This window comes from Euleptes europaea, chromosome 2, assembly GCF_029931775.1.
Source record: "Euleptes europaea isolate rEulEur1 chromosome 2, rEulEur1.hap1, whole genome shotgun sequence".
In the NCBI taxonomy this organism is placed as follows: domain Eukaryota; kingdom Metazoa; phylum Chordata; class Lepidosauria; order Squamata; family Sphaerodactylidae; genus Euleptes; species Euleptes europaea.
The window spans coordinates 49,802,813-49,828,070 of NC_079313.1; the positions used below are offsets into that span (position 1 = coordinate 49,802,813).

General features: G+C 42.3%; 1 protein-coding gene across 1 annotated transcript in view; it reads right to left on the bottom strand.

The window, feature by feature from the left end:
- Window positions 1-1,122: 1,122 nt before the first annotated feature.
- Window positions 1,123-25,258, bottom strand: part of LRRC8D (leucine rich repeat containing 8 VRAC subunit D) — a 56,817-nt gene continuing 32,681 nt past the window's right edge. Inside the window, exon 2 of the mRNA XM_056844264.1 lies at window positions 1,123-4,046. Within this exon, the coding sequence (XP_056700242.1) occupies window positions 1,459-4,044 (2,586 nt within the window). The 5' untranslated portion in view covers window positions 4,045-4,046 and the 3' untranslated portion in view covers window positions 1,123-1,458. The remainder of the gene's footprint in view (window positions 4,047-25,258) is intronic.

Here is a 25,258-nt window from a genome sequence, read left to right on the forward strand (position 1 = left end):
GCTGGTTTCCTACTCCTAATGTACTTAAAGAATTTCTTATTGTTGGTCATGACTTTATGAACAATTTTACAGCTGGTCTTTATTGATAGTTTTTTTTGGTTTTCTTGGGTTTTCTTTACTTTGTTAGCTGCCTCAAATAAGGCTCTGGAAAAGTGGCCTATAAATCTTCTAAATAAATCGGCAAAGTAAATCAAATCCCAGTTGTTATTGTTTTATGGAATAGAGCTAATACTTCCTATTCCTTTACTCCACAGAGTGTGCTTTAAATCTGGCTAATGCTTTAAAAAAAGTTGAGTTGTATTTGTTGCCTGTGAGCCTCCAGACATGATTCAAGATGCTGGTTATATTCAGAAAATCCATAGGCCTAGCATTACACTTGGAGTATTCTTCCTTATGTGAACCCTCCTGCCTCCTTTACAATCTCAGTAGGAAACTTTGTTCCATGTACCACCTACATGTTTGGTTAGGGGATACAGCAAGGCCATGATACCAGTGGGCCCTTTGCTATGTAAATTCCTCTCCATGAAGGCCAATCTAAGCCCACCTCTCCCAGCTTTTAGGAAAGGAATGTAAGACAGTTTCATACTGTATCACATTAAATTGTACAATGGTGTGATAAAAACCCACAATTTCCATTTACTGCATTTTCTAATATTTTTAGAGGCTAATTTTTAATATTGTTTTATATTTTTTTAAAAATCCTCTTAGAACAGCATGGCATGATGTGCTGCTCATAGTAGCAGTAAATATGTACTTCAATTGGGCTGAGCAGGAAGTACCTTGCAAAAGTCAGGACTCCTCTAATTATTTGAAGGTAAGGCTATCATAAACAATAGTAAAAAGAGAACCAGCCAAATAAACATCCTTTTGCTACACACCTAAGCCAAGCCATTGGCCATGATCCAGAAGACAGTGCTGCATGCAATATGCAGTAGACGAGAGATCTAGAACTACTAGACAGGGACGTACAGTTCCATCTGCATGGTGACACCCTCTCCATTCACACAGCAGTGCAGTTGAGGCTCATAATGGATAAATAACTACTGGATGTGCCTACGACTCTCCTTGCTGATGCCAGTTAACATCTTTTGGGAAATTGAATGAAAAGATATTTCAAATAGGAAGTGGACCGAGGCCTTGAAGTTATTTATAGTATGAAAAGGTCACCAGTTTAATCATATATATTAAGTAGGCGAGCAAATTTGTAAACATTCAAAAGCGGCAGCATCCAAGTTACAAACAACTTAAAAGAGAAAGAATCAAAGTTGTTTAAGATTCCCCCACCCCACCCTTTTCCCCCTTCAAAAATGTTGGAAATTATGTTTTAAAATACTACGGACACCAAACTGCTTCTACCTTCTAACAGTCCTTCTTTACAAAAAAGAGTCCAGATTTCTTAACACAGGGATTTGATACCTCACATTGTCTATGCTATTCTCTTACGAGTTCTACCTCTGTTTAAATCCCATTAGCAAAGGGAATGCTTGTGTCTTGGTTCAATGCTTCTTTGACTTCTGAAGGCAATGTGTCAAAGAGGTGATCTTCCACAATGAGTCCACCTTTCCTGAGAAGCCGACACTGCCCCAGTGTTGCTGGGAGCCTGTCTAAACAGTTCCCTTTCAGCTCCAGGTGAGTAAGCTGCAGCAACTGACCAATTTTTTCTGGGATCGAGGTTATGCAGTTCTGCCCCAGACTCAAAGTCCTCAGCTTCGAGCATTTAAACAACTGTTTTGGCAAAATATCTACTTTGTTTCCTGTGATATGCAGATGCTGTAGGTTCTGAAGCAAACCTATTTCCAAAGGAATCACTGCAATGGAATTGTAGCTTACATCCAAGCATCTGAGTTTCTGTAAACTGAACACTGCAGCTGGTAAAGACTCGAGTTTATTATTGGAGAGAGAGAGTGACTCCAAGTTTTTTACATGCGTAATGGAAGAAGGAATGTTGACTATTTTATTGTGCCACAACTTCAGACAAGTCAATCTTTTTAAATGTTGGAAGCTAATGACTTCTTCAATTGTGCGTATGCTATTTGACTTTAAATCTAGTTCCTGTAAATTAGTGAGGCTGAAAATGGCATGTGGAATTCTCTCAAGCTCACAGTTCTGCAGTTCTAGCTCGGCTACATTCATCATTTTCTTAAGGCTGTTCAGTACAAAGAGCTTGGTGCCATCATTATGAATTACGAGCTTGGTTAGATGTGGTGCTACATCAGTGATGTTAGAGGGAATTTTGGTCAAATTGCTTTTCACGTAGAGAATTTTAAGATGCCTTAGTTCTCTGAGCGATTCAAGTCCTATCATTTTATTATTTTCAGAGTTCAAGTTGCCTATCAGGTACAACTCCCGAAGATTTTTAAGCAGGTACACCCAAGCTGGGATTTCTGCCACATCTGTGAACTTCACGTGCAGGCACCTCAGGTGGTCACGGAGAAAACTGAAGGCTGTTTGTTCCACCTTTGCAGGGCAGTGATAGAGATGCAGCTCTTGAAGGTTAGTCATTTGGGAGATTTTAGCTGGGATTTTTGCTTCAGGAATCAGCTCAAGCTTCAACACATCCAGATCCGTCAGATCAAACACTGCATCTGGGACCCCCGACAGCATGAACAGATGCAATTCTTGCTTATCCTGGGCATTACGGGACACATGCTGCCGCAGCTTTTCAAAAGTCCACTCATGGTTTAAGCTTATTTCCCTCAGTTTGTTTTCACTCACCTCTGACAAGAAGACACCAAACCGCTTGGAGTACAGTTGATCGTATTGGTCAACCATGTGCAAGAGAAATGCAAAATCATTCTTAACATCTGGAATATCACTGAAGCTACTCTCTTCCCTAACTTTCTCAAAAGAATATTCCTTCAGGGGTAACCGGAACAACCAAAAGAGGGTGTACAGACACACAAAACCATAGACACAAATGAGAGAAATGTAACTAATGAGCAACTTCTTCAGCATATAAGCCATATTGTGTGTGCATTCAAACTCCTGATAGCCTGTTAGATGCTCTACTTTGGGCCTACAGTTGTGTTCAAAACTGATTTCATTGACAAAGTTTGCTGTGTAGCAGAGAATAAATATGAATTTCACAGTTTTTATAACTGTCTGTACAACGTAAAGTTTATAAATCAAATCACTGTCCTCTACGTGGGCCCGAAATTTACGTACTTTCTCAAAAAGAGCTTTGGCTTGCTCGCCATCTTTTTTATCCAAAATGGTCATGCTTGGGACCTCAACAACTGGCTTTTCTGCTGAGAATTTGAAGCCAGACTTGCTTATCATAGGGGTACTGGCACTTGGGCTTCCTTCATCACTACTGGTCGAAACATGCTTTGGCAGAGACTGGGCCCCAGTGAGTCTCTGTTTATTCTCCTCAGAATCCTCACATGCTGTTTCAGATAATGCTTTTGTAGTCCAGGGAGACTCAAAGCACTTCCCTAAGATAGAAACAAAATGTTCGATCTTTGAGCAAGTTTTTGGATATTTAAACCAAAAATTGCTGCTGACCATTAAAATAATAGTATGTATAAGAGCTAAATAGGGGAAATACTTTGAATACCAAGGAAGAGCCAAGTGATAACACATCTGGTTAATGAAAACATATTGCTGATAATCCAAATTAGTTTTTCGGCCCAGAGGATCTTTTTGCTCCTTCTTCGCTTCCTGGTTTGTGATTGTGGAGTGCAATGGTGAATAGGTAGTTCTGCTCAGAGGTATGTCAGGTGTAACAACAGATGCCCCTTCAAAGGAAACTGTCCTTGCTGCCCATGTTTCTTTCTCTTCAATAGCAGATGCTTCAGACTCTGGTACAACATTTGCTGCTTTGTCACTTCCCAGGGAGCTGGGCTGCACTTTTGAATTTACAGCAGAGTGCAACACAGGCAAACAGACCACCTGATCTTTGGTCAGCTGCATGGTTCCAGCAAAGATGGCGACCATTAGCATAACAACCGCTAGATAGTCCATAAATACATCCCACCATGGTTTCAGGATACGGTATGTTGGCTGAATGTCATTAAGAGATGCAACTTCTGCAAGGGTAAACATTCCTGTAAGAGAAAAAAGAGACAATAAATTGTTGCTGGCTGACACAACTGTAACCAGACGCTGCTCACTTCCCTGTCTATTTTCTCTTAACCTTTTTGGACTAGTCAACAGGTTTTGAGGAGAGTTTGTGAGCTCAATGGGAAGGGGCTGTTGTCCTCAAGTTTACCACTTTAGAGTCATTTATGCAATGTCTCATCTACCATTCTACTGCCCAGTCATCTAGTTTGGAGTCCTTACAAGTCTTCCCTGAATTTCAACATCTTGGCTAATTTGGCATCACTTGTGACCAAAGATTTCTGCACCCCACCCAATACCTACTCCAGTCCATTGATTAAGCTAAACATTACCAGTACTGCTACAGAAACATAGAGAATCTTGCTGATTACTTCCCTCCATTGTGAAAGCAATCTGTTTATCCCATTGTGTATCTGAAAAAAGCCCTCTACGGGCTCCCCAGGTGCATTTCATCATCAGCCCTTCATTATGAGTTTGGTCTTAGCGCAATAGAAGATTGTGCCTGGGTATGTGCCTTTAATTTTTGGTTTCATCTATTTTTTGAAGCCCCAGAGGGGAGCTTGGTAAGCTTAACTCCCAAGGACTATTATAAGGCTCCCTGGCTCCAGCATTTTTGAACATAAGATATCACTTATAAACTTGAACATGGAAGACCTTTACTCTTCTTCTGTAGATCAATGAAAAAAACATCTGGCCAAACTGATCTATGCCAGAGATAAGTTACACTCATTTTGATGCTTGGAGGACATGTTCTCTGTGTGCCCTGGGCCTGTTATCTAAGGGTAATCTTCCTTCCTATCAAGATTCTCTGGTTAGTCCAAAGTTATGTAGTCCAAAGCTTATGCATTCTCTGGTTAGTCCAAAGTTTATGCATTCAAGATTTAATTGCCCTTTTTCAATAGTTTTGATGGGCTGTATGCTAAGTATCCCTTTTTCAGACTGGCTGTGTCCCTGCCCTCTTCAGTCAGTGGACTCCTTGGTACATATCCTTTTGCATTGTCCTTACATGTACCAACTTAGGCTAAAATGGATTATACCATGTTTTAACAAATGGCCTGCATTTTCTCGAGCAACTTTGGAGCAAAAGTTTCAGTTCCTCTTAGAGGACTCTGACCCTCAGTGTACTTTTGTTGCTTGTTTTTTTTGGGAGGCTGCAGAGAAGAGTTGAAGGGAGGTGTTTTTAGAGATGGGTCTTATTTAAGTTTTATGGTTTTACTGTTCAAGACCTCGGTCTAAGAACAGGGGGAAATAAAGAAAGCTCTCTATAAGGAACATAGAAGCAACACACCACATTCTGCCAAGTTGTAAATGAGCTTCATAAGTGACTCTTCCCAACACCGGCCATTCTGTCCCTCAGTTTTACTGACTCAATAAGCACCTAACTGCATTTTACAGACTCCAGATTTAGAGAGTGTAATATTTAAACAATTAGAATGGAAAGGACAAGCAAGATCTTCTAGTCATGTTTTTAAAGTGCTTACCAAGCCAGTTTATGCCAGTGTATTAATTCTGTAGATTTTCTTAATACCCTGTGGAGGCTGGAATGCATTTTTTAAAATTTCATAACCGTTTCTCTGGTTCTTGGCAGGGGTCATGCATTTAACTACAACTCTTGATCAAAGTGGAATAAAACATATTTTGTGAACAAGCCAAAATTAGATTAAAGCTTGGGTATGTGTTTTAGGCTGCAATCCTAAGTACACTTTCCTGGGAGTAAGCCCCATTGAATAACATGGCGCTTACTTCTGAGCAGATCTGCTTAGGATTGCTCCCTTAGTGTTCATAAAGTTGGGCTCTTGGACAAAACATTGCTTAAAGAAAATCTCTCAATTAAAAGAGTCAGGACAGACTATGGCCTGCACCAAAACCTTGGTGTTTCTATTATGAAGAATTAATTGTACTTTCTCTCATTTTGACAAAAGAGTTTTCTTTTTATGCCTTCCAGGCACCCTTTTGCCTACTCAAGGAGCATATTCAAACATTTAAACATGATTAACAGGCATATACACAGAGGACTGTAGTGGGGGGGGGGGCAGAATTAGGGAACTATTAAAAGCATCCATGCCCTCTAATTAAAATCCCTAAGATTAAGCTACAGCAGTATAAAACCTATCCATCTATAGTAGTGTCAGCAAGTGTATTCAGAAGCATGAACAGATTGGGACTGTAGTTCCCTTTTCTCATATGGAAATTCCTGTTTGTGAAGCTCTCCATTACAGGTATTGATCCACATGCCCCTGCTGGGTGGGGGGGAATGGTAACCGATGCCAGAATTTTTGCCATGGTGGTACCTCATCTGTGGAATTCACTCCTTCCATTTATTTACCTGGCAATCTCTCTCCAGATCGAGACTTTTTATTTCTTCAGATCTTTGGATGGTATGCAAGATAATTTTTCTCTCTGAATTTTTGTATGATTTCACAAGACTTTTAATTTTAAAATTTATGCTGCTATGAATTTATATGGATTTTTACAGCTATATACTGTTGCTGTTCTTGGATTTTACTGGGGTATTTCACAGTCCCCCCCCCCCAGTTCTTTTCTTTTGGCATTGAAGATGGGAAGCAGATAAAAAATAGGTTGGTCAATGGCTGAGAAGGAAAGAATGAGGCTGCCAGGAGAGGGGGGAAGAGGAAATAGTGTGAGGAGGGGGATACAGGGAAAAGTGAGGTACCACTCCACAACTCCTTGAGGTTCCCTATCATGCAAGTGAGCCTAGCCCAGTAGCCAGAACCACACAACTGGGTTACAGTTTTTCTATGCAGAGGCTGCTGGGGGGGAGGTCCAAGACAGAGAGGCAGATAAAGGTAGGTTGGGAGGGAAAGAGATAGGGTTGCCAACTCCAGGTCTGGAAATGCCTGAAGATTTGGGGGATGGAGCCTGGGAAAGGTGGAATTTCAGGAAGGGAGGGACCTCAGAGGGGTGTACTGCCATAGAAGCCTTTTCCTCTAGGGGTACTAGGGTTGCCAGCCTCCAGGTGGGGGCTGGAGATCACCCAGAATTGCAACTGCTATCCATATGTCAGAAATCAGTTCCTCTGGAGAAAATGGCTGCTTTGGAGGGTGGACTCTATGACATGGTACCATGCTGAGGACACTTCCCTCCCCAAACCTTGCCCACCGAAGGCTCCAGCCCCAAATCTCCAGGAATTTCCCAACCTGAAGCTGGCAACCCTAATTGTTCCTGCAACCATGGAAATAAATTTCCCAAGGCTGGAAAGGACTTCTGGGGGAAGAGAGGAATGTGGGGAGATCTACAGCCACCAACTCTTTACACTGGCAGATTGCAGGATCCATCCCAGTGTTGAGTTAATAACAACATTCTACTGAGAACATAATAGTAGATGAAATCTCAGCTTCATAGGATCATAAACCTGCAGAATTTTAAAAAGTGGAGAATATATAGAGCTAGTATCATGTTGGAGATAATAGCATGTGACCATGGCCCAAGGAGTTCTTGGTTCCAATTGCAGCACAGCTATGAACTCTGTAGTTTTAAGACCCTCTCAACCACCCTCAGAGCTTCCCCCCACCATCTGCAATATAAAATTACTGGCCTACCTTGCTAGGCTGTTCTAAGTGCTTTAAGCACTCAGAAAAATCACCGTGTAAACAGATTTTATATTGTTGGAAAAAATAACATGTAGAAGGGGTCTCAGATGTGGTTTTCTGCAAAGAGCAGTTTTTTCATGCCCAAAGCCAACTGATTTAGAAACTGAAGGGGGGGTGTCAAAAACTCTTTGTGTTTGGCTGTGAGAATCAGCTTTAGAAAGAAATATGTGTTTTCACAAGTCTCTTTGTGAGCTTAAGTAGAAGCTTGGATCTTGGCCATAATCCCTTTCAAGGAGATAAGGCAGAAAACCACAGCTGGCCACACGAACCATTTGCATTGCCAGTAGGGGCACAACTGTCAATAGCTCTAAGAGTAAACCAGCGGTCTATGAACAAGGGTAATTTAACAGCATTAAAAAAGCACCTACACAATTAAAGCACCTGTACCACTGAAGGAAAAAGGCACTTCCCCATTTTTAACAAGGCTTTGAAAATCCAAAGAAATTACGTGCAGTGAAATCAATCAGGTCAGATTGTGTTGATTGCCCAGTGGCAATTAACAGATCCACAGACAATAAAGATAATACTAAGAAACTAAATTGCAGGCCTAGGTTAAATTAGTAAGTATAACTATTAGTATATAAATAGTTTGCCTACCCAGTTAAATTTTCTCTAATTAGATGTTAGGAAAACCCCTCTTAGTATAACCCCCACCCAGACTTTCTGTGACAGATCAAAGTTCACAACTATTAAAAGTATTCTTCCTACACAGAAGACTACTCGATGAACAGTAGTTACAGGTAAGTGCAACTCTGTTTTCATCTTTGTGGCTTCTATGGGAGAGTAACAAGCTTGCTTTCCAGGCGGTGGGTGTGGGACCAGCTACCGAAATAACGACTGTAACACTGCTTTTCCCACAGCTGTATCCCTGCTGGAGTCCACATCGATCGAATAATGTTTAATGAAAGTTGAAGGAGTAAAAATCAAAGTTTTGATTTTATAGTTTGCATGTTCCATTCGCAAAGGAAAGAAAGAAAAAGGTGTATATAAGGAACGTACACATACTTAGAATGAAATCTTTGAGATGACAATCCCTATTAGTTAATTACTTGTAAAAAGAAGGATTTCCTTCAGGTGTTAGATAAGCTCCACTTAGTGTCAATTTCAAAATGTTCTTTATAATGATCAGAGGGAGATTATTGAACTCCTTTACTAAGAAAACCTTTCATCTCTTCTCTTCAGTTCCAAATTACAACACACAGCAAAGATCTTTTTTCTTCTTCTTTAAACAGGTATTAAACTGCAGCCAGGGATTCAAAGAAACCCTTCAGAAAGAAAGTCATGCCTCAGCTGGAAAATATTATCAAGTCGGGAATTTCAAGCCAGTGACTCAAGGTTCCCAAAGGCCTGAAATAAAATTTGATATTTCCCAAGCCAGTAATTTTGACTTTTAACAACACTTTTTAAAAAATATATATATATTTTCATTAGCAGTAGGAGGATTACCAAGCAACCAGGATATGGTTAAAGAGCACTTAAAACTGGTACTGGGTCTGATCAATAATGGAACACTTCCGGATAACTCCACGCATGCTGCCATGTGTGTTCCAGGATGAAAGAAAGCTGGGATATTAAATGCAGTAAAAAATGAAAATATTTTTCAGTTCAACCAGTCCCAGCATTATATCCATCTTTCTATAGACTGGAGTATTTGAAGCATCGCATACGAATACATACTGCAATCCTGTCATCATTGGCTGAAATATTTCTTGAACAGTTTCCATATGTCAAACACATACAACCCATGCAGAGCAGAAATACTAGATTTCTCCTGGCTTCTGCTCCATAGATCTTTCCTGAATGTTTATGTGGCTGACCAATTCAGACAGAATATTCTCAGCACATATGGCTCCACAGGATTCATTCCAAAAGCAATCTGTAACCCCTCCCATACACTGTGAGAGAACACACATTTGGCACATTATAAAGGTTCCAAGGTCAACCCCCACCATTTCCAATTAAGGAATTTCAGGTAACAGAGGTGAGAAAGACCTCTTCCAAAGAACTGGGAGAACCGTTTCCAGTTAAAGAGTACAGGGCTATATGGGCCAATGATCAAAGGCCAAACCATAGGAGTTCATCAGTGCAGCTGGCAGTTTGCAGGTGTGAGGTAGAGGGATGTGTGTGCAAGAGAAAAAAACAGGAACTAAAGAGGATGTGGGGGGAAAGAGGAATATGGTAATCAGCAATCATAGAAGTGAAGGCTAAACTCTTCTCCTAGACTTTAGAATTTGGACAGCAATAGATGAGTGACAGATTCAAAAGGCACCAGCCTCCATAGCTTACTAGCCATTTATCACTGATTAGTAACTCCCACAGGTTCCAAAGTGCAGTCTATTAGCTGGAAGAGGGAACACATGCTACTAAGAAACAGGCATAAGAATGAGGCAGCAGCAATGTTACTTTGAACCCAACAACCCCAGGCTATAATATGTCATCCAGAAAAACAGTGAATGTGTATAATCAGCTACATGGGGAAAGGGCTCGATACAAAGGCATGTCTCCAAAAGGGTCTTGTCTTACATTAACACCAATGAGTAGTGAGACTGTAGACAAGCACTGTAGTGGATGGAGTTTGGGTTTAGATATTGAAAAGCCAGGCTCAATCCCCACCCCCCCCAAAACTCGGCCATGTCTCAACCTAAACTTAGCTTGCCCTAATAGATTTATGGTGAGGACTGAACAACTCCAAGTCCGTTGGAGAATGGAATAAATACATTTATCTCTCCCTGAAATCTTCGGAAGCAGCAACAGCAGCATGTACACCAGAAGGACAGAACTAACACAGAACATGGTTTTTGTAAATGTGAAGGGGAGACAGGGAAATGGGCAATGCCAGCTATTGTCTAACCGACTAAACACTGCAAGTTAGTGATGTTGACTTAACCTGGAATGACCAGACAAACTAATGATTAGCTCTCAAGCTCCTAAACCATATAATGCTTCTGAAGTATTTCGTCACTTTGCCATTTTTTTTTCTGAGAAGTCTGTTTACTTCCAATATCCTGCCTCCAAGAAAAAACTTTCCAGAGTACTTTGTGTGACCATCATGTGGCAATACAACAGATTGAGCATACTTAATGCACAACTGTGTGTTTCGTTATCACTATGAGATGAGACTCCAGTTTCACCTGAGAGGCCAAGCTCAAGTGAAATATTAACGCACACGTGCAATAGGTTTTGTACTTTTCTACTGACCCTAAAGGAGGCCAATTTAAGGCAACAAGCAGCTATTTCCAAACCAGTAGTATGGAAGGTAGAGTCTCTTGAAAGGATGTAATACCGGACAGATGCAGCCTCAGAGTCTGTCAAGTGGAAAATCATTCAAATACCACAAAGCTCTCAGAGTAAGCCAGCAAGCATTTTCAAGTTTAAAGAGGCTACAAGAGGCACCTCTCCCCACCAGACAGCATGGAAGGGGATAGCAGATGCCAAGTTTATCCCCTACACTAAAGAACATAAACAAGAAAAAAAAAGGGACACACTGTACGGCAGTGGTCTCCAGCCTTTCTGAGCTTGCGGGAATTCTGGATTTTGGAATTCTGACACAGGAATTTGGAATTTGACACTGGATTTTGGAATTCTGACACAGGAATTCTGACACAGAATTTTGGAATTCTGACACAGGGTGGTTGGCACAATGACAAAATGGCTGCCACAGGAGGGAGAGCCAACCACAAAATGTCAAGGAGCAAGGTTATTTATCTTTGACATTTCAGACAAGGTTATATAACCGTGTTGGCGAACCTATGGCACGCGTGCCCACTTCGGCACTCGTAGCCCTCTCTGCGGGCACGCACGGGTAAGTGGCTCACCCGCCCCCTCCCGAGCCTCCCGTCCTGCACTTCAAAAGGCCTCCCGGGTTGTCTGGGCCCTCCCTCTCTCAGCTGAGCTGTGGCCGGCTCAGCTGTTCCTCCAAGCCGCTGGCCTTTCTGGCTCTGCCCTGCCCATCTCTACCTCGGGTTCCCGGCATGCCTCATGGTTCCTGCACTGCGCGTGGCCGGCCAGGGACGAAGGCGTTGAACTTGGGCTGCTGGTGACGGGAGGGCAGGCAGCACAGAGCAGTTTAAACCCCCCCCCCCGCGCTTCCCGGTCCCGAGGACCCGCCCAACAGCTGAGCCTCGGGACCGGGAAGCGGGGTGGGGGGAGGTTAAACTGCTCTGCTCTGCCCTGAGTGGCTGGGAGGGGCCTCCCGGCCCCAGCTGGCGGCGTCCCAGCTGGCTCACGGGGCGGCCGGAGCTGCATTCGCTCCATAAGACGCACTGACATTTCCCCTCACTTTTGAGGAGGAAAAAAGTGCGTCTTATAGAGCGAAAAATACGGTATATATCTTTGACATTTCAGGCAGAAGGATGCTTTTAATCTGTACATCCAATCGGATGCCCAGCTGGGCAAACACCTACCTAGCCCCTCCCATTTTCTAAAAGCACTTGGCAGGCACCAGGAAGTGTCAGCAGGCACAATGGCACCTATAGGAACCACATAAAGGACCCATGCTGCAGGGGGTCTCATGTGACCTATTTCAGCCCATAGGGGGAAGCTCTCCCAGAGCCCCTCCCTTCATGTGCTGAAAGCCTACATGTTCCTCAGACTCTTTAAAAGCCAGAAGTAAATCCCAGGATTACAAGTTTAGCATTTAAGCCAGTGTTGTGTAGTGGTTAGAGTACTGAAGTTGGATCTGGAGACCCAAGTTTGAATCCCAACTCTGTCACGGAAGCTTGCCAGGTGACCTTGGGCCAGTCACAGCTCTCTCAGCCTAACCTGTCTCAAAATATTGTTGTGAGGATAAAATGGAGGCGGGGAGAACAATGTAAACCACTTGGGGTCCAGTTGGCAAGAAAGACGGGGTATAACGGAAGTAAATAAAATAAATCCATAAAATAAAATAGTGGTTAGGAAGGTCTGAAGTTAGGGGAAGAACACTTCAGCAATTGGAGTTTGGAGGCGTGCCTATGAAGTATGTACATTAACAAATGAACACACACTTTTAGCATCTGAAGCTTTAAAAGGATCTTAATACCGGTATGGACAAAGAATGACAAGTTAGGAAGAGGACAAAGAATATTAGTTTTTTCTTTCATCTCTATCATTAGTCACTCTGTTATGCAAATATACTCTTTTTTTTAATGACAATCCAATTCAGAGGGTGTGTCAGTCTACTGTAGCAAAATTAAACAGAAATCTAGTGCAATTTTCCTTTCAAAAAATCTGCAAAGCGACTTCCCTTCATATTATCTGAAGCAGCTAAACTCATGCCAGGGGACTTCTGTTTCATTCCAATTTAGTCTTAACCTTTGTTCTCATGCACATTCGGCATCATACTTGATGCTTTATGACTCCAAATAATGACCATCTCTATAGCAAAAGCCAGGGGGTAGGGCTGCTCTGGGAAACAGCTGATGGTCACAGAATCGAGACAATTTCTGAGCTATGCTTGTACCTCATAATATAATACTTTGGAAGGAGAGCAAATGAGATAATTGACCCAAAGGACAAGTACAATATCCATGATAACAATAGTTCAGTATAAATAATGCACTGTAACCAAAGTACATGTATTTAATGGATTGTACTTTTACCTTTGGATTTTGCTGATGTGCATAGTCCCTCTCATGCTGATCTTGTGCTCGTTTTCTCAAACATGGCAACAAAAGACTGAAGCAAAGGCCAAACACAGAGCTAAGTGAAGCTCCTCCCCCTTCTGAGACTACTGTTTGCAATCACAGTAGTTTATGCAAAGAAAAAGGCGCCACCAGCTCTGTGACCCTTCTTGGATTAGCTGTCATGTTCTTCCTTGGCAGAGGCTCACGGAAAATTTAAGTAACACAAAAGGATCAAGAGCATTACGACCCATGGCAGTCAGAGATAAATTTCAAGATCCTGCTTCAAATTTGGTCGGCAAGGACACAACATTTGAATATTTACATGTGAATTTGGCAGAAAGTTGGATTTTTTAATTTCAAAATATCAAATCTTAAGTCTCATTGCAACCTGCCCTATGTGCAAGGCAACAGCTGTCCTATACAGAGTTACATATAATACCTAAATATACGTAGGTCTAGGAAATGGACTGCAGTTGTCTGATGCAATCCCATCTTTGAAACTAAGCAAAGCCAGGTTTGGTGAGTATTTGGATAGGAGACTAGCAGGGTACAACATGTATGCCAGCTCTGGCAGGAATTAGGGGGGGAACTAATTTAACAAATAAAGAATTAAATACATTTTAAACAAATACTATACAGGGGCAGGGCTGTCAAGATCAGCCACAAAAGTTCCCTCTATGTACTTCATACCACCCGTACTCAATCTGAACAATATATTTTAAAAGTCACTTCAATTGTCCAATTCCAGGGGTTTCCAGGGTGACCCCAGAACTCCACTTTCTAGTTGGTCTGCCCCCACCCATGGCCGTGCCCAATGCACCAATGTATACCACATGCCAATGAAAATATGGCAGGATTTATGCATACAGGATGACAATGGATTATTGTGAGAAGCTGAAAGCTAAAATCTGGACATGGGCTTCCATACATACTACAGGTAGTGGTAGTAAACCTTTCTAAGGTGCTCTGACAAAAAACAAAGGAAGGTGTAAGTTAGTAGCTGGTACAAAGTGCTAACAGCAAAAACTTGGGAAAATTATAGGAATCCAAAAATACATTAATAGCTTTTGTAAGGCGGAGGCTCCATGGGTGTCCGTCCCGGGGTGCCCCTCCCCTCGCTTGGTCGGCCTAGGGGCATCTCCTCGGCCTCAGACCAGTTGGAAGGGGAGTCTGAGCTGTCCTCCCCTTCTGTAACTAAAAATTCAACACAGAGAAGCTCAACAGTATAACAAGGAAGGATCTTGTTTAATTGCACTTCAAAATTACTTTCATTCCCCTTTAGCACACAATCTAGCTTTTTTCAAATGACTGCAGAGCTTTAAGTACATGTCTTTAGAATCCCTCCACTGGTTTCACTACACAGTATCCAGATGCTAATCACCACACTTGATTCTGTTGATTCAGTAATACGCCAAAAGCACAAAGGTGGTCTTTCTACCAGGCATGATGATCAAAGGCACCCATTTTAATTCCATTTTAAGGTTCCTACTCTTATGGCCACCATGGAGCCCAGATTCATTTGGAGGCCAGATTCGTTATCAAGCAAACAATCAGCTCTGAGACAGCATGTTTACTTCCCTTGGTAACATTTCTCCCTAGTACATAACTACCCACTGAAACTTGTTTCTGCAGATCTTTACTGTGCAATCTAAGGCTAGCAGAGCAACAACCATTGCCAAACTAATTATGTGGTTTTCTGCGTGTGTGTTTTACAGATTTGTCCTTTTCTTGGGAGAAAATTAAAACATACATTAACTCCTTCTCACAGAGATAAATGTAAATCCTATAGTCTTGCAAGGAATGCAAGACATAGAGTTGGAAGGGGCCATACAGGCCATCTAGTCCAACCCACTGCTCAATGCAGGATCAGCCTAGAGCATCCCTGACAAGTGACTGTCCAGCCTCTGCTTAAAGACTGCCAGTGAGGGGGAACTTACCACCTCCCTAGGTAGCAGATTCCACTGTCAAACAACTCTTACTATAAAACCTTTCCTAATATCCAGCCAGTGCCTCTCCACCTGCAATTTAAACCCATTACTGAGAGTCCTATCCTCTACTGCCAACAGGAACACTCCCTGCTCCAAATGACAGCCCTTCAAATACTTAAATTTAAAGAGTAGTCCCTCCACACCCTCATCCAGATCATTTATAAAAATATTGAAAAGTACTGGGCCCAGAACCAAACCCTGTAGAACCCCACTGGACACCTCCCTCCATTCCGATGAAATGCCATTGACAACTACTCTGAGTGCGGTTCTCCAACCAGTTCCCTACCCACCTAACTCTTCTAGAGTTGGTCCACAGTCCTCTAGTTTACCCATCAGAACATCATGGAGAACCCTGTCAAAAGTCTTACTGAAATCCAGGTAAACAACATCAATCCTCGATCCAGTAAGCTTGTCACTCGATCAAAGAAGGAAACGAGGTTGGTCTGGCAGGACTTGTTGTCTTCCCTGAATCACAGAGTTGTCTTTCAGATGCTCACAGATTGATCTCTTTAATATCTGCTCCAGAATCTTCCCTTGGACAGAGGTCAAACTGACTGGCCTGTAGTTTCCTGGGTCATCCTTCCTCCCTTTTTTGAAAATTGGGAAAAAATTAGAAAAAGCATTGTATCAAGAAAGTGCAATTCAAACTTTGATTTCAGGGATGTGTCATAGCAGCTTTGTTTTTTAAAAGGGACTAAAAGGTTACAAAATGTTTCATATATTAAAAAGGGATTATTCCTTCAAGCTAGGACTGCTTCTACGAGATGGAGAGCCAGCATGGCATAGTGGTTAGAGAGGTGGACTCTAATCTGGAGAACCAGGTTTGATTCCCCACCCCTACACATGAAGCCTGCCGGGTGACCTTGGACTAGTCACAGATATCTCAGAACTCTCTCAGTCCTACCTACCTCACAAGGTGTCGGTTGTGGGGAGGGGAAGGTGATTGTAAGCTGCTTTGGACTCCTTAAAGGTAGAGAAAAGCGGGGTAAAAAAACCAACTCTTCTTCTTCATCACTGAGGATGATGATGTTGTCCCACCTGACTAGTGACTGCTCCAGGGGAGATGAAAGGCTGGCATTCAATCAGATACCTCACAGAAAGGGTGGCCCCTTTAAGGAACCTACCAATGCCTGGCCCAGCCTTGGGGAGGTCAGGCACCAGCAGGATGGCCCAATCCCCCAGACACCAACTCAATGCCCAGCTGAGCAGTGGTGGACAGGACCCATAGCCAGAAAAATCTACCATGGGGACGCCCTGTAACTGGCCATCCAACGTTGGGCTGAATGTTGGTAGGCAGGGCCATGTGCTGACCAAGGGCTTGGCAGCAGGACCCTTTAGCCCCCTGACTGATGCTCAACTGAGTGGCAGCCTAGGGGTGAGGAAGTATCTCTAATTGTTTAATATGAGTGAGTTAACAGTTCTGGGGCTGTAAGTATGTAAAGATTCTATCTGGTCCTCAGCTTTTTGCTGGCAATTCATTAGCACACATCCATTTAACAGATTTTCCATGACTCCATCAACAGTTACTGACAGCAGCAGCATCACATCATTAGTGGTGCTGGGTAACCTTCTGGCCCCTGCTCCTCTACAACAGTTTAACCATCATTATTTAAAAAGCTGGAACATAGAGAATATGCAGGCATTTTTAATCATATAATCTTATTCACATAGCTCACCTTATATGCCTCAGGTGCAATCCTGTCTGACTCCATAGCTGCCTGCGTCAGAGAAAAAAGAAACCACCCTGTGTAACCTGTTTTACTCTGTTATAGTCACAGAGAGCAACCACAATTATGTCTGTTATTTCAGTTCTCTAAGTGTAACAGTTATTTTCTGTCTGGAGACCGTCACTATCTGAACTGAAAATTGTCTTGCTTTTTCTCTAACTGAGAAGAGTATTTTTCCCAAAGGCTTGAGGAATGACATATTTGAGAGCTATGTTTCAAATTCAGAAAGAGGTTTTTGTCCAAATCAAAACATAACAGTTAAATTCTGCCAAGCTTTATGCAAAAATGTTTTTCTCCATTTAATATATGCCTGTATCTGACCAAGTCAGATTTCAGAAGTTCACATATGCCTGGGCTCACCAAATCTGCCCATAGTATAGCGTTCACATTAATTGATAAAGAATTCAGATTCCAATTTGGTCTCCATCATCACTTTAACATTTTGATTCCAGTGAATTATGAGAATAAGGAAAACCAGCTACAAGAGCATTACAGCAATCTCACTGAGACAATGTAAGAGGGGAAAGGACAGAGTACAAGCAGAATCAATAGGTGGAGGGGAAGGGAAATGTACCAACATGTTACAAGTAAAAATGACAAGATGCAGCTAAAACCAGAGAAGAAAAAGAAATAATGGGATCAAAATAATACCAAAACCTCTAACTTCAGAAAGAGAGATGAAGTCACAGCAACAGTCACCTTTAAAGTTTGGCACATTTAAAAGACCTTTAAAAATGGGAAGAGAAGAGTCTGGAACAAAACAAGAAATCCCGTCTTTAAAGTTTTAACTTCAAAAGAGTGAGAAGACAACTTTCATGAAATAGCAAAACAAGCTGAAAGATAACAAAGGAGGAGAGGGCAGCATGGAGATAATGAAGAATACTGAATATTGTTGTCATGTATATTATAATACCAACAGACTGAATAGGAAATCGGGGGGGGGGGTCTTTTTTAAAGAGAAGAGTCAATAATACAAGCAGTAGTTTTGGATAAAGACAAGGGTCCAGAGAAATATGTGAGGAAGAAGGAAAACAAAGAGAAGAAAAATAAAAGTCAATTTTGGAAAATAACAGAAACTAAGGAGCTGAGCATATGATATGTCATAAAATTCGATATCCTAACATGAAGATAATGCAATGAAGTAGTAAACCAAGGCTAAGATGGAGGAAAAGAACGAAGGGTAGATAATCAGTTTGTAGCAAAAAGAGAGTGGCATTGTGTGTGTGTGTGTGTGTGTGTGTGTATGTGTGTGTGTGTGTGTTAACTGCCATCAAGTCGCTTCCGACTCATGGCGACCCTATGAATGGAAGTCCTCCAAAATGTCCTATCTTTGACAGCCTTGCTCAGATCTTGCAAATTGCAGGCTGTGGCTTCGTTTATTGAGTCAATCCATCTCTTGTTGGGTCTTCCTCTTTTCCTGCTGCCCTCAACTTTTCCTAGCATGACTGTCTTTTCCAGTGACTCTTGTCGTCTCATGACGTGACCAAAATATGATAGCCTCAGTAGAGTGGCATTAAGTAGCAATAAGTAGCAAAATGGCCTCCTGAGGGAAACAATAATAGTAAAGAGTATTCTTTTAAGTATTAAGCAAACACACAGAGATCACATAAAAGTTAAGGAAGTAAGGGTGGAAAATTGGATCGACAGCATTAGGGGTGGGCAATATTTACCAGTTCCAGAACTGAGAACATCCAGGGAAAGCAGCACTGAAGAAGGAAACAACCAGAGTTTCCAGGAGTGGAAAAGAGGAGCGCCAACATGTATGTGGGGGTGTATGTTCGGATCCAGGACAAACACACACAATGAATGCCAAAGGACTAATATTTATACCACAAAAGGAGTCCTGAGGTGGTATGAGGTAACCAGCAGTGGAATCCCACCACAGACAAAGAACTGATGGCTTCTCAAGAGTCTGAACAAAGAGACAGGAGAGGCTTGATGAGTTCTCAGGATACAGAAGAATGCATGGATGATTCTCCTGAGTATTGGTCAATTGCCCAGGATGGGTGTAGTTAATATAGTTAATGGTCGGCCAGGAGTGCTAGTTATATCACCTTAGGATAAGGCAATGGGAGATTAGCTATGCCCATTGTCCAGCCGGGAATACCTTGGGCCATGGGAAAATGCAAAGCTGCCATCTGTCTTCCTGCCCATTCAGACACACAAGATGGATCCTGGACTTCCCTGAGTGGCATCTATTTTGAGTAGAGCAGTGTTTTGCTCTATAGGGACCTTCCTGGCACCCATTAGCAGGAGGGGTCCGGCTACTGACAATAAAGGAAACAAAATTCACTGCAAGAACCATGAGGGCTTACTGTAGCAAGGAACAGCATTTGGCTAAAACTCTGACGCTTCTATATAAAAGTAGTTGCAGATCCAGAACCAGCACCTCTGAAGCAACCTTGGACTTCATTCAAGCTTGATCTTTAATCAATTTTAACACTTGGAAATTTTTAAGAGTGAAATTTCCATGGACTTGAAACCAACAAACAAAAAATGAAGAACATTTATTCAGAAAATAATTATCTATTTTACATTCTGGTTCCAGCTGTTCCCATTGAATTCATTTATTTCACCCATGGCAAGAAACTTAGAAGGGTTTTGGCTACATTAATCTTTGGCTACATTATGCTCTGTATCAACTTTACACAGAGAGAGAGACAATGCATGTATGAGCATGCCAGATAGAAATAACAGGTCTTATCTTATGGGGAAAATAGTAGAAGTAATGCACAGGTCTGGTCTCCGCTATTAAGAAGGTTGGGCAACATCTTCAAAGTAGATTTTATCTCAAGTATATTGCTCAAACAGCAGCTGCACTATGTTCTTTACTGAATCCTGCAGAGACTTTATAGCATGACCGTATCTTCAATTTGGAAAAATAGCAGTGACTTGTTTGCTTATTAATTCCCCACCCCACCCCGCTTAATCTGACCCTACAGGAGTTCTTTTTCTTTCTTTTTTTAATATCTTATATTCTAATAGTGAAGTTGGCCAAATCTGAGGATACTTAAATCCAGTGACTGGAACTGTGAATGGGCAAGACGGATCTTTCTACAAACCTGAAAAGGGCCCCAGGTTTGCAGAAAAAATTGTAATCCAAAAAATAAAATAAATAAAATAAAATAAAGATTAAAGAGTTTAAACAATTCAAAAACAGTAAAAGAAGAGCCTTTAGCTTTAAGAAACAGCTTCCCTCAGTGGTTGTTGCTAGGTAACCACAATTTCTGTATTATTCCTTATTTGGCACTTTACAAAACACGTACACCGCTGTTCAAGCTTGTGTTTCTTGTAGATTTGAATAAAAAAGCTCTTTTAAAAATAAAATGACACCGAGTGCTTTTTTTCAACAAATAGACAGAGGCAAAGGTTTGATTTTAAAACAATTTATTAAACACGTTAGGAACTTTGGCTGTCCTTTTTCTTTTTAGAAGGGACAAAAAGGGGTGTAACTTGCCATTTCTTACAAGAAATGACAGGCGTCTTCTTTAAAGCAAGGGAGGGGGAGCTTTTCATACAATCCAGCATCATCCTAACAGTTGAGTTCCAGGCTCGAGTCGCAGGTACGTTCAGTTCAGCCAGAGCTCTCAAAAACACATTCATACCCTTTGGCAGGCTGGCAGCAGGTGGCGCATGGTTCTGGGTGATAATCTTTATGAGGTCAAGCATGTTGGTGCTGGCAACAGGTGTGCTTTTAATAAACAAAAGTTCCTTTTTGATCCCAGGAGGCCATTTCATTATTCTGACCAAGTTTCTTCAGTAGGACATTTATCCCAGCTTCTGTAGCGTGCAAGGAGATTCTCTAGCAGTTCTTCCAAAACGCTGTCAGCCTTTTTATGCTCAGGCTTGGGGTTTGGAGGTAACTCAAGTGCAGGGAAACATAGGTTCAACTTGGTTTTTTCTTCTTCTCCCATTCTGATGTGAGTTAGATATTTCTGGAGAAGCGTTCCATAGAGCCTAGCTTTTTCACGCTCAGATCTGCCTATCAAGAACAGATTTCATCTCTCTATCCAGGGAATGCACAACTGTGCTTCTGATGTTCTCCTCATCCCAGGGGCTCCGTGCATTTGAACATTGTAACTGTTGACTGGGGACCAGGTACATTTTCTCAGCGTGCTCCATCAGTTACGTGTTAAAAGTCCTGTAATCAGAGGCAACGCAAAACCCAACAGAGATCCTATAAAGCCACCCAGCTGCTTTACCAATAGCCTTTTCCCCCTAAGAGGTGTATTAGAACTGCTCAGAGTCTTGATGACTCTGCGCTTTTTCCTCAGTATGGCTTTTTGAGGCAGTGCCAGCAGAATGATGCCTTTTAAGACGTTTAGGGCTATCTCAGCTATGGCCTTGATGAGGTCATTAGGAGCAAGGAACAAAATAGCTTTCCTGAGACATGGCAAAGACCTGGAGACCACTTTCAAAAGGTCTCTGTTCCTCTTTAGGCAAGCAGACATAACTGTGTGTGTGTTTTCACTGCCTGCCTTTCCTTAAAATGCTCTGGGGAGCGGAGGTCAATGTCTTTTGGGCCTGCCTGCTGATTTTTTAATAACGTACGATGCAGGAAGGGAAGGGGGAAACAATCCAGTTCTAAGCCTGCAGGACTCAGGCATGTCAGCGTTCAAATCAACAATGAGATACCTGTAAGGTTTAGAGGTCATAGAATCATAGAATTACAGAGTTGGAAGGGACCACCAGGGTCATCTAGTCCAACCCCCGGCACAATGCAGGAAATTCACAACTACCTCCCCCACACACACCCAGTGACCCATACTCCATGCCCAGATGGGGGCCAAGGTTGCATCCTCGAAAGCCTCCATGAAAATGTTAGCTTTCCCCAGGTACATTTGGTGGGTCAGAGCGGCTATTTGCAGTTTATCTCTGGGGGCTTTAAATAAAACAACGTATTGGTCATTCAAACTGATTGTCCTCGATGCCTTCCCCTGGCTGAATAAATTCTGTACTATGTAAATAACACTCATATTTTTATGATGCACATATCTGGTAAAAGTGTTTTCAATTTTGAAGCTGGCTGAAGCAGCAGCCATCAGATCGTCCAAAATAACCAGGTATATTTTATTAGGAGGCAGCTGATCAGCATCATTCATCATCATCATCATCATTTGTTTATTACGGTCAAAGACCAGTTTTTACAAAAAGAGATATCATAATAATTAAAACAAAATGTCTGATATTTGCTCAACAAATCGTAAATTCAGTTACAACAGCTCTTGGTAAAATAGTCTGTTTGACGTAAAAGTCGTTTTAACAGCTTCTTCTGCCTTATTGCACATGCCCTAGCACAGAATCTCGCAACCTGATATGTAATATCTTTAACAGAATCATCTAATAATAAAGTGGTATAGCGAACCCTGTCTCTATCTGGGAAGCTAGACAAAATTGGATCAATGAGCGTTTTGCGTGTGTCTTGATAAAATAGGCAGTGTAATAGCACATGTTCAACCGTTTCCACCATTCCAGATTAGCATGGACAGAGGCGGAATTCGTAAGGGAGGCTGGCATACCTCCCATCAAGAAGAGCAGATGGAAGGGCATTAAAACGTGCTAAGGTGAAGGCTCTCCGGTGTTTAGGGTGTTCTAAGGTGTAGAGATAATTTGGAGGGGCCGAATTTTTTTTACGGTTCTCCACTACTGGGATCGAGTAAGCCCTTGATCTGTCATCTTGAAGGGCAATGTCCCAAAGCCTCTGTTTGACTATTGTTTTTGCTCCTTGATAGCCAAGATTTAGAAGAGTTGTACTTGATAAACCTAAATGTTGGAGTTTATCCTCGGTTAGAATAATCCATCTTGAGGAGAAATTATCTGCAAAGATTAGGGGAGTTAAACCAGATGTGGACAATTTCATCTTTAACCAATAGGAAATGGCATGGAACGTGTTTCTAATGGTACTATCCCGGCTTCCAGTCTAATCAGTGCATTTGAAATGCATTGAGGGACACTGAATAAGGATCTGAGAAATTTTGACTGGACTACTTCTAATTTGTGAAAACTGTTATAGAGGCATATCTGCGACCCAAACGTGAGTTGAGGGATCACTTTCCCCTGGAAGACTTTCATGGCAGAAGGTATATGGGCACCCCCTTTTGTAAGGGAGAATCTCAAAGTTGCCATGGCAGTCCTCTGGGATGTCTCAGACACTTGGGACAGCTGAGCTGACCATAAGCCAGAGGCTTGAAATGTTATGCCAAGGTATCTAAACATCTTGACTTGGTCGGTGTCATGGCTGTCTATCTGCCACTTATGTTTTCTGGTCTTGTGAGAGAAGACCATGATTTTGGTCTTAGTAAAATTAATTAATAAGTGCTCCTCTTTGCAGTAAAACGCCAGAGCTCTAAGGGCTGTTCTAAGTCCTACCTCTGTATGCGCTAAGATTACCGTGTCATCCGCATACAAGAGTGTGGAGATTGGTCTGTTTGCCATGTTGGGTGGGTGGAAATTAGGGTTAGATAGGCATCGTACCATAGAGTTTACATAAAAGTTAAAGAGCAGTGGAGCTAAAATACATCCCTGCTTCACTCCTCTTTTAACTGGTATCTTGTGTGATAAATGGCCATGGATGTTACATCTCACTGCCAAATGATTATTCTCATGAAGTGTACGTATGAGGACAAGCAGTCTCCGATCTATAGTAGAAGATTCTAATTTTTTCAAGAGTCTGTTACGTGAGACAGCATCATTCAAGCTTGAGGGAACAATAGTCACTGATAACAGTAATTGAGCGTCTTCAAATGCTTTGGGCTACACATTTTATAGGTTTTGCTAGTCACCTTAAATCTGCTTTTAGCAATTAATGTGTGAATAAAGGTCTATAAATAAATACTTAACGAGTCATCAGGAAATGTAGACCATGTTCCACTAGAGAATACAGATGAAGCAAAATTTCGTTCAAGTAATGAAAAGGGAAAGCGGAGATATAAGGTATAGGGCAGTGGTCGGCAAACCGCGGCTCGCGGGCGGCATGCGGCTCTTTGGCCCCTTGAGTGCGGCTCTTGAGTGCAGGCTTCCGGGCCACTTCCCGTCTCTCCGCCCAGCTGGGCGCCTCTCGCCACGCCTGGGCTCCTCCCACCGCCGGGACCCACCCGCGCCCGGGCATTCCAGCAGAGTGCAGGGCCGGCGGAAGGCTGCGGCGCTCGCCCATCGACTCGGCCTCGTCCCGAGCCGCGCCAGGTCTGCAGCGTCGCGTGGCGGAAGCGGGCAGCAGGGCTTCCCTTGCGTGCACTGTTCCGGCCGCAGCCCCTGCCCCCTCCCTCCCTCCTGTGAAGCCGCTGGGCGCGTTTGCCCGGCAGGAAGCACCCTCCACATGCTCGGGGACTCAGGGTGCTTCCCCAGGCACCTGGTCCACGGCAGAGGGAGGGGCTCATGGGGCAGCGTAACGACCGGAGTCCCCGGCCGTCGCCTCCGTCCCCCCCTCATGCAGACGGGGCATTCAGGCCTGGAGCTGTTTGCCGAAATGTCCATGTGATCAGCAAGCCCCATTCTCTCAGTTTGAAGGCCTTTTTTTTAGGTGGTGGTAGAGCACCTATTGGCTCTCAAAAGAAATCTCAATCGTTGTACTGTTGATATTTGGCTCTGTTGACTAATGAGTTTGCGACCACTGGTATAGGGTATAAGCTAAAAATGGGTTTGTTACAACACTTAAGGCAGTGATGAGCAACATTCAGTTTAGAAACTATTTATAGCAACAAAAAGCTTCCCTGCAAACTCTGATTAGGATGCTGAAATCCTCTTTCTTTCTTTCGTTCTTTCTTTCTTTCTTTCTTTCTTTTCTTTCTTTTTTTCTTTCTTTCTTTTTTTCTTTCTTTCTTTCGTTTCTAGCCCTCATTGTAATGAAGAACAAAGTTTGCTAGCAATGTATTCTAATGATGCAAATCAAAGAACAAAATCTTAACAAGAAGCAATTACCAAACAAAAAATAGATAAAACCCCGGGACCAGATAGAATAACAGCTTTATTTTGCGAACTTTTAAGCCAAACTTACTGAATCCCCTATTAATGATTTGTAATAAGATACTGGATACAGCATTGTTACCTGAAACATGGTCACATGTTTTTATTTCTTTGATGCCTAAAACTGGGAAAGATGCAGAAAATGTAACTAACTACAGGCCTATTTCATTATTGAATATGGACTACAAAAGTTATGCCTCCGTATTGTCAAATAGAGTTAAAAAATTGATTACAGAATTAATTCATGAAGATCAAGCGGGTTTTGTTCCAGGAAGACAGATTAAAGACAATTTAAGAGTCCTTTTGGA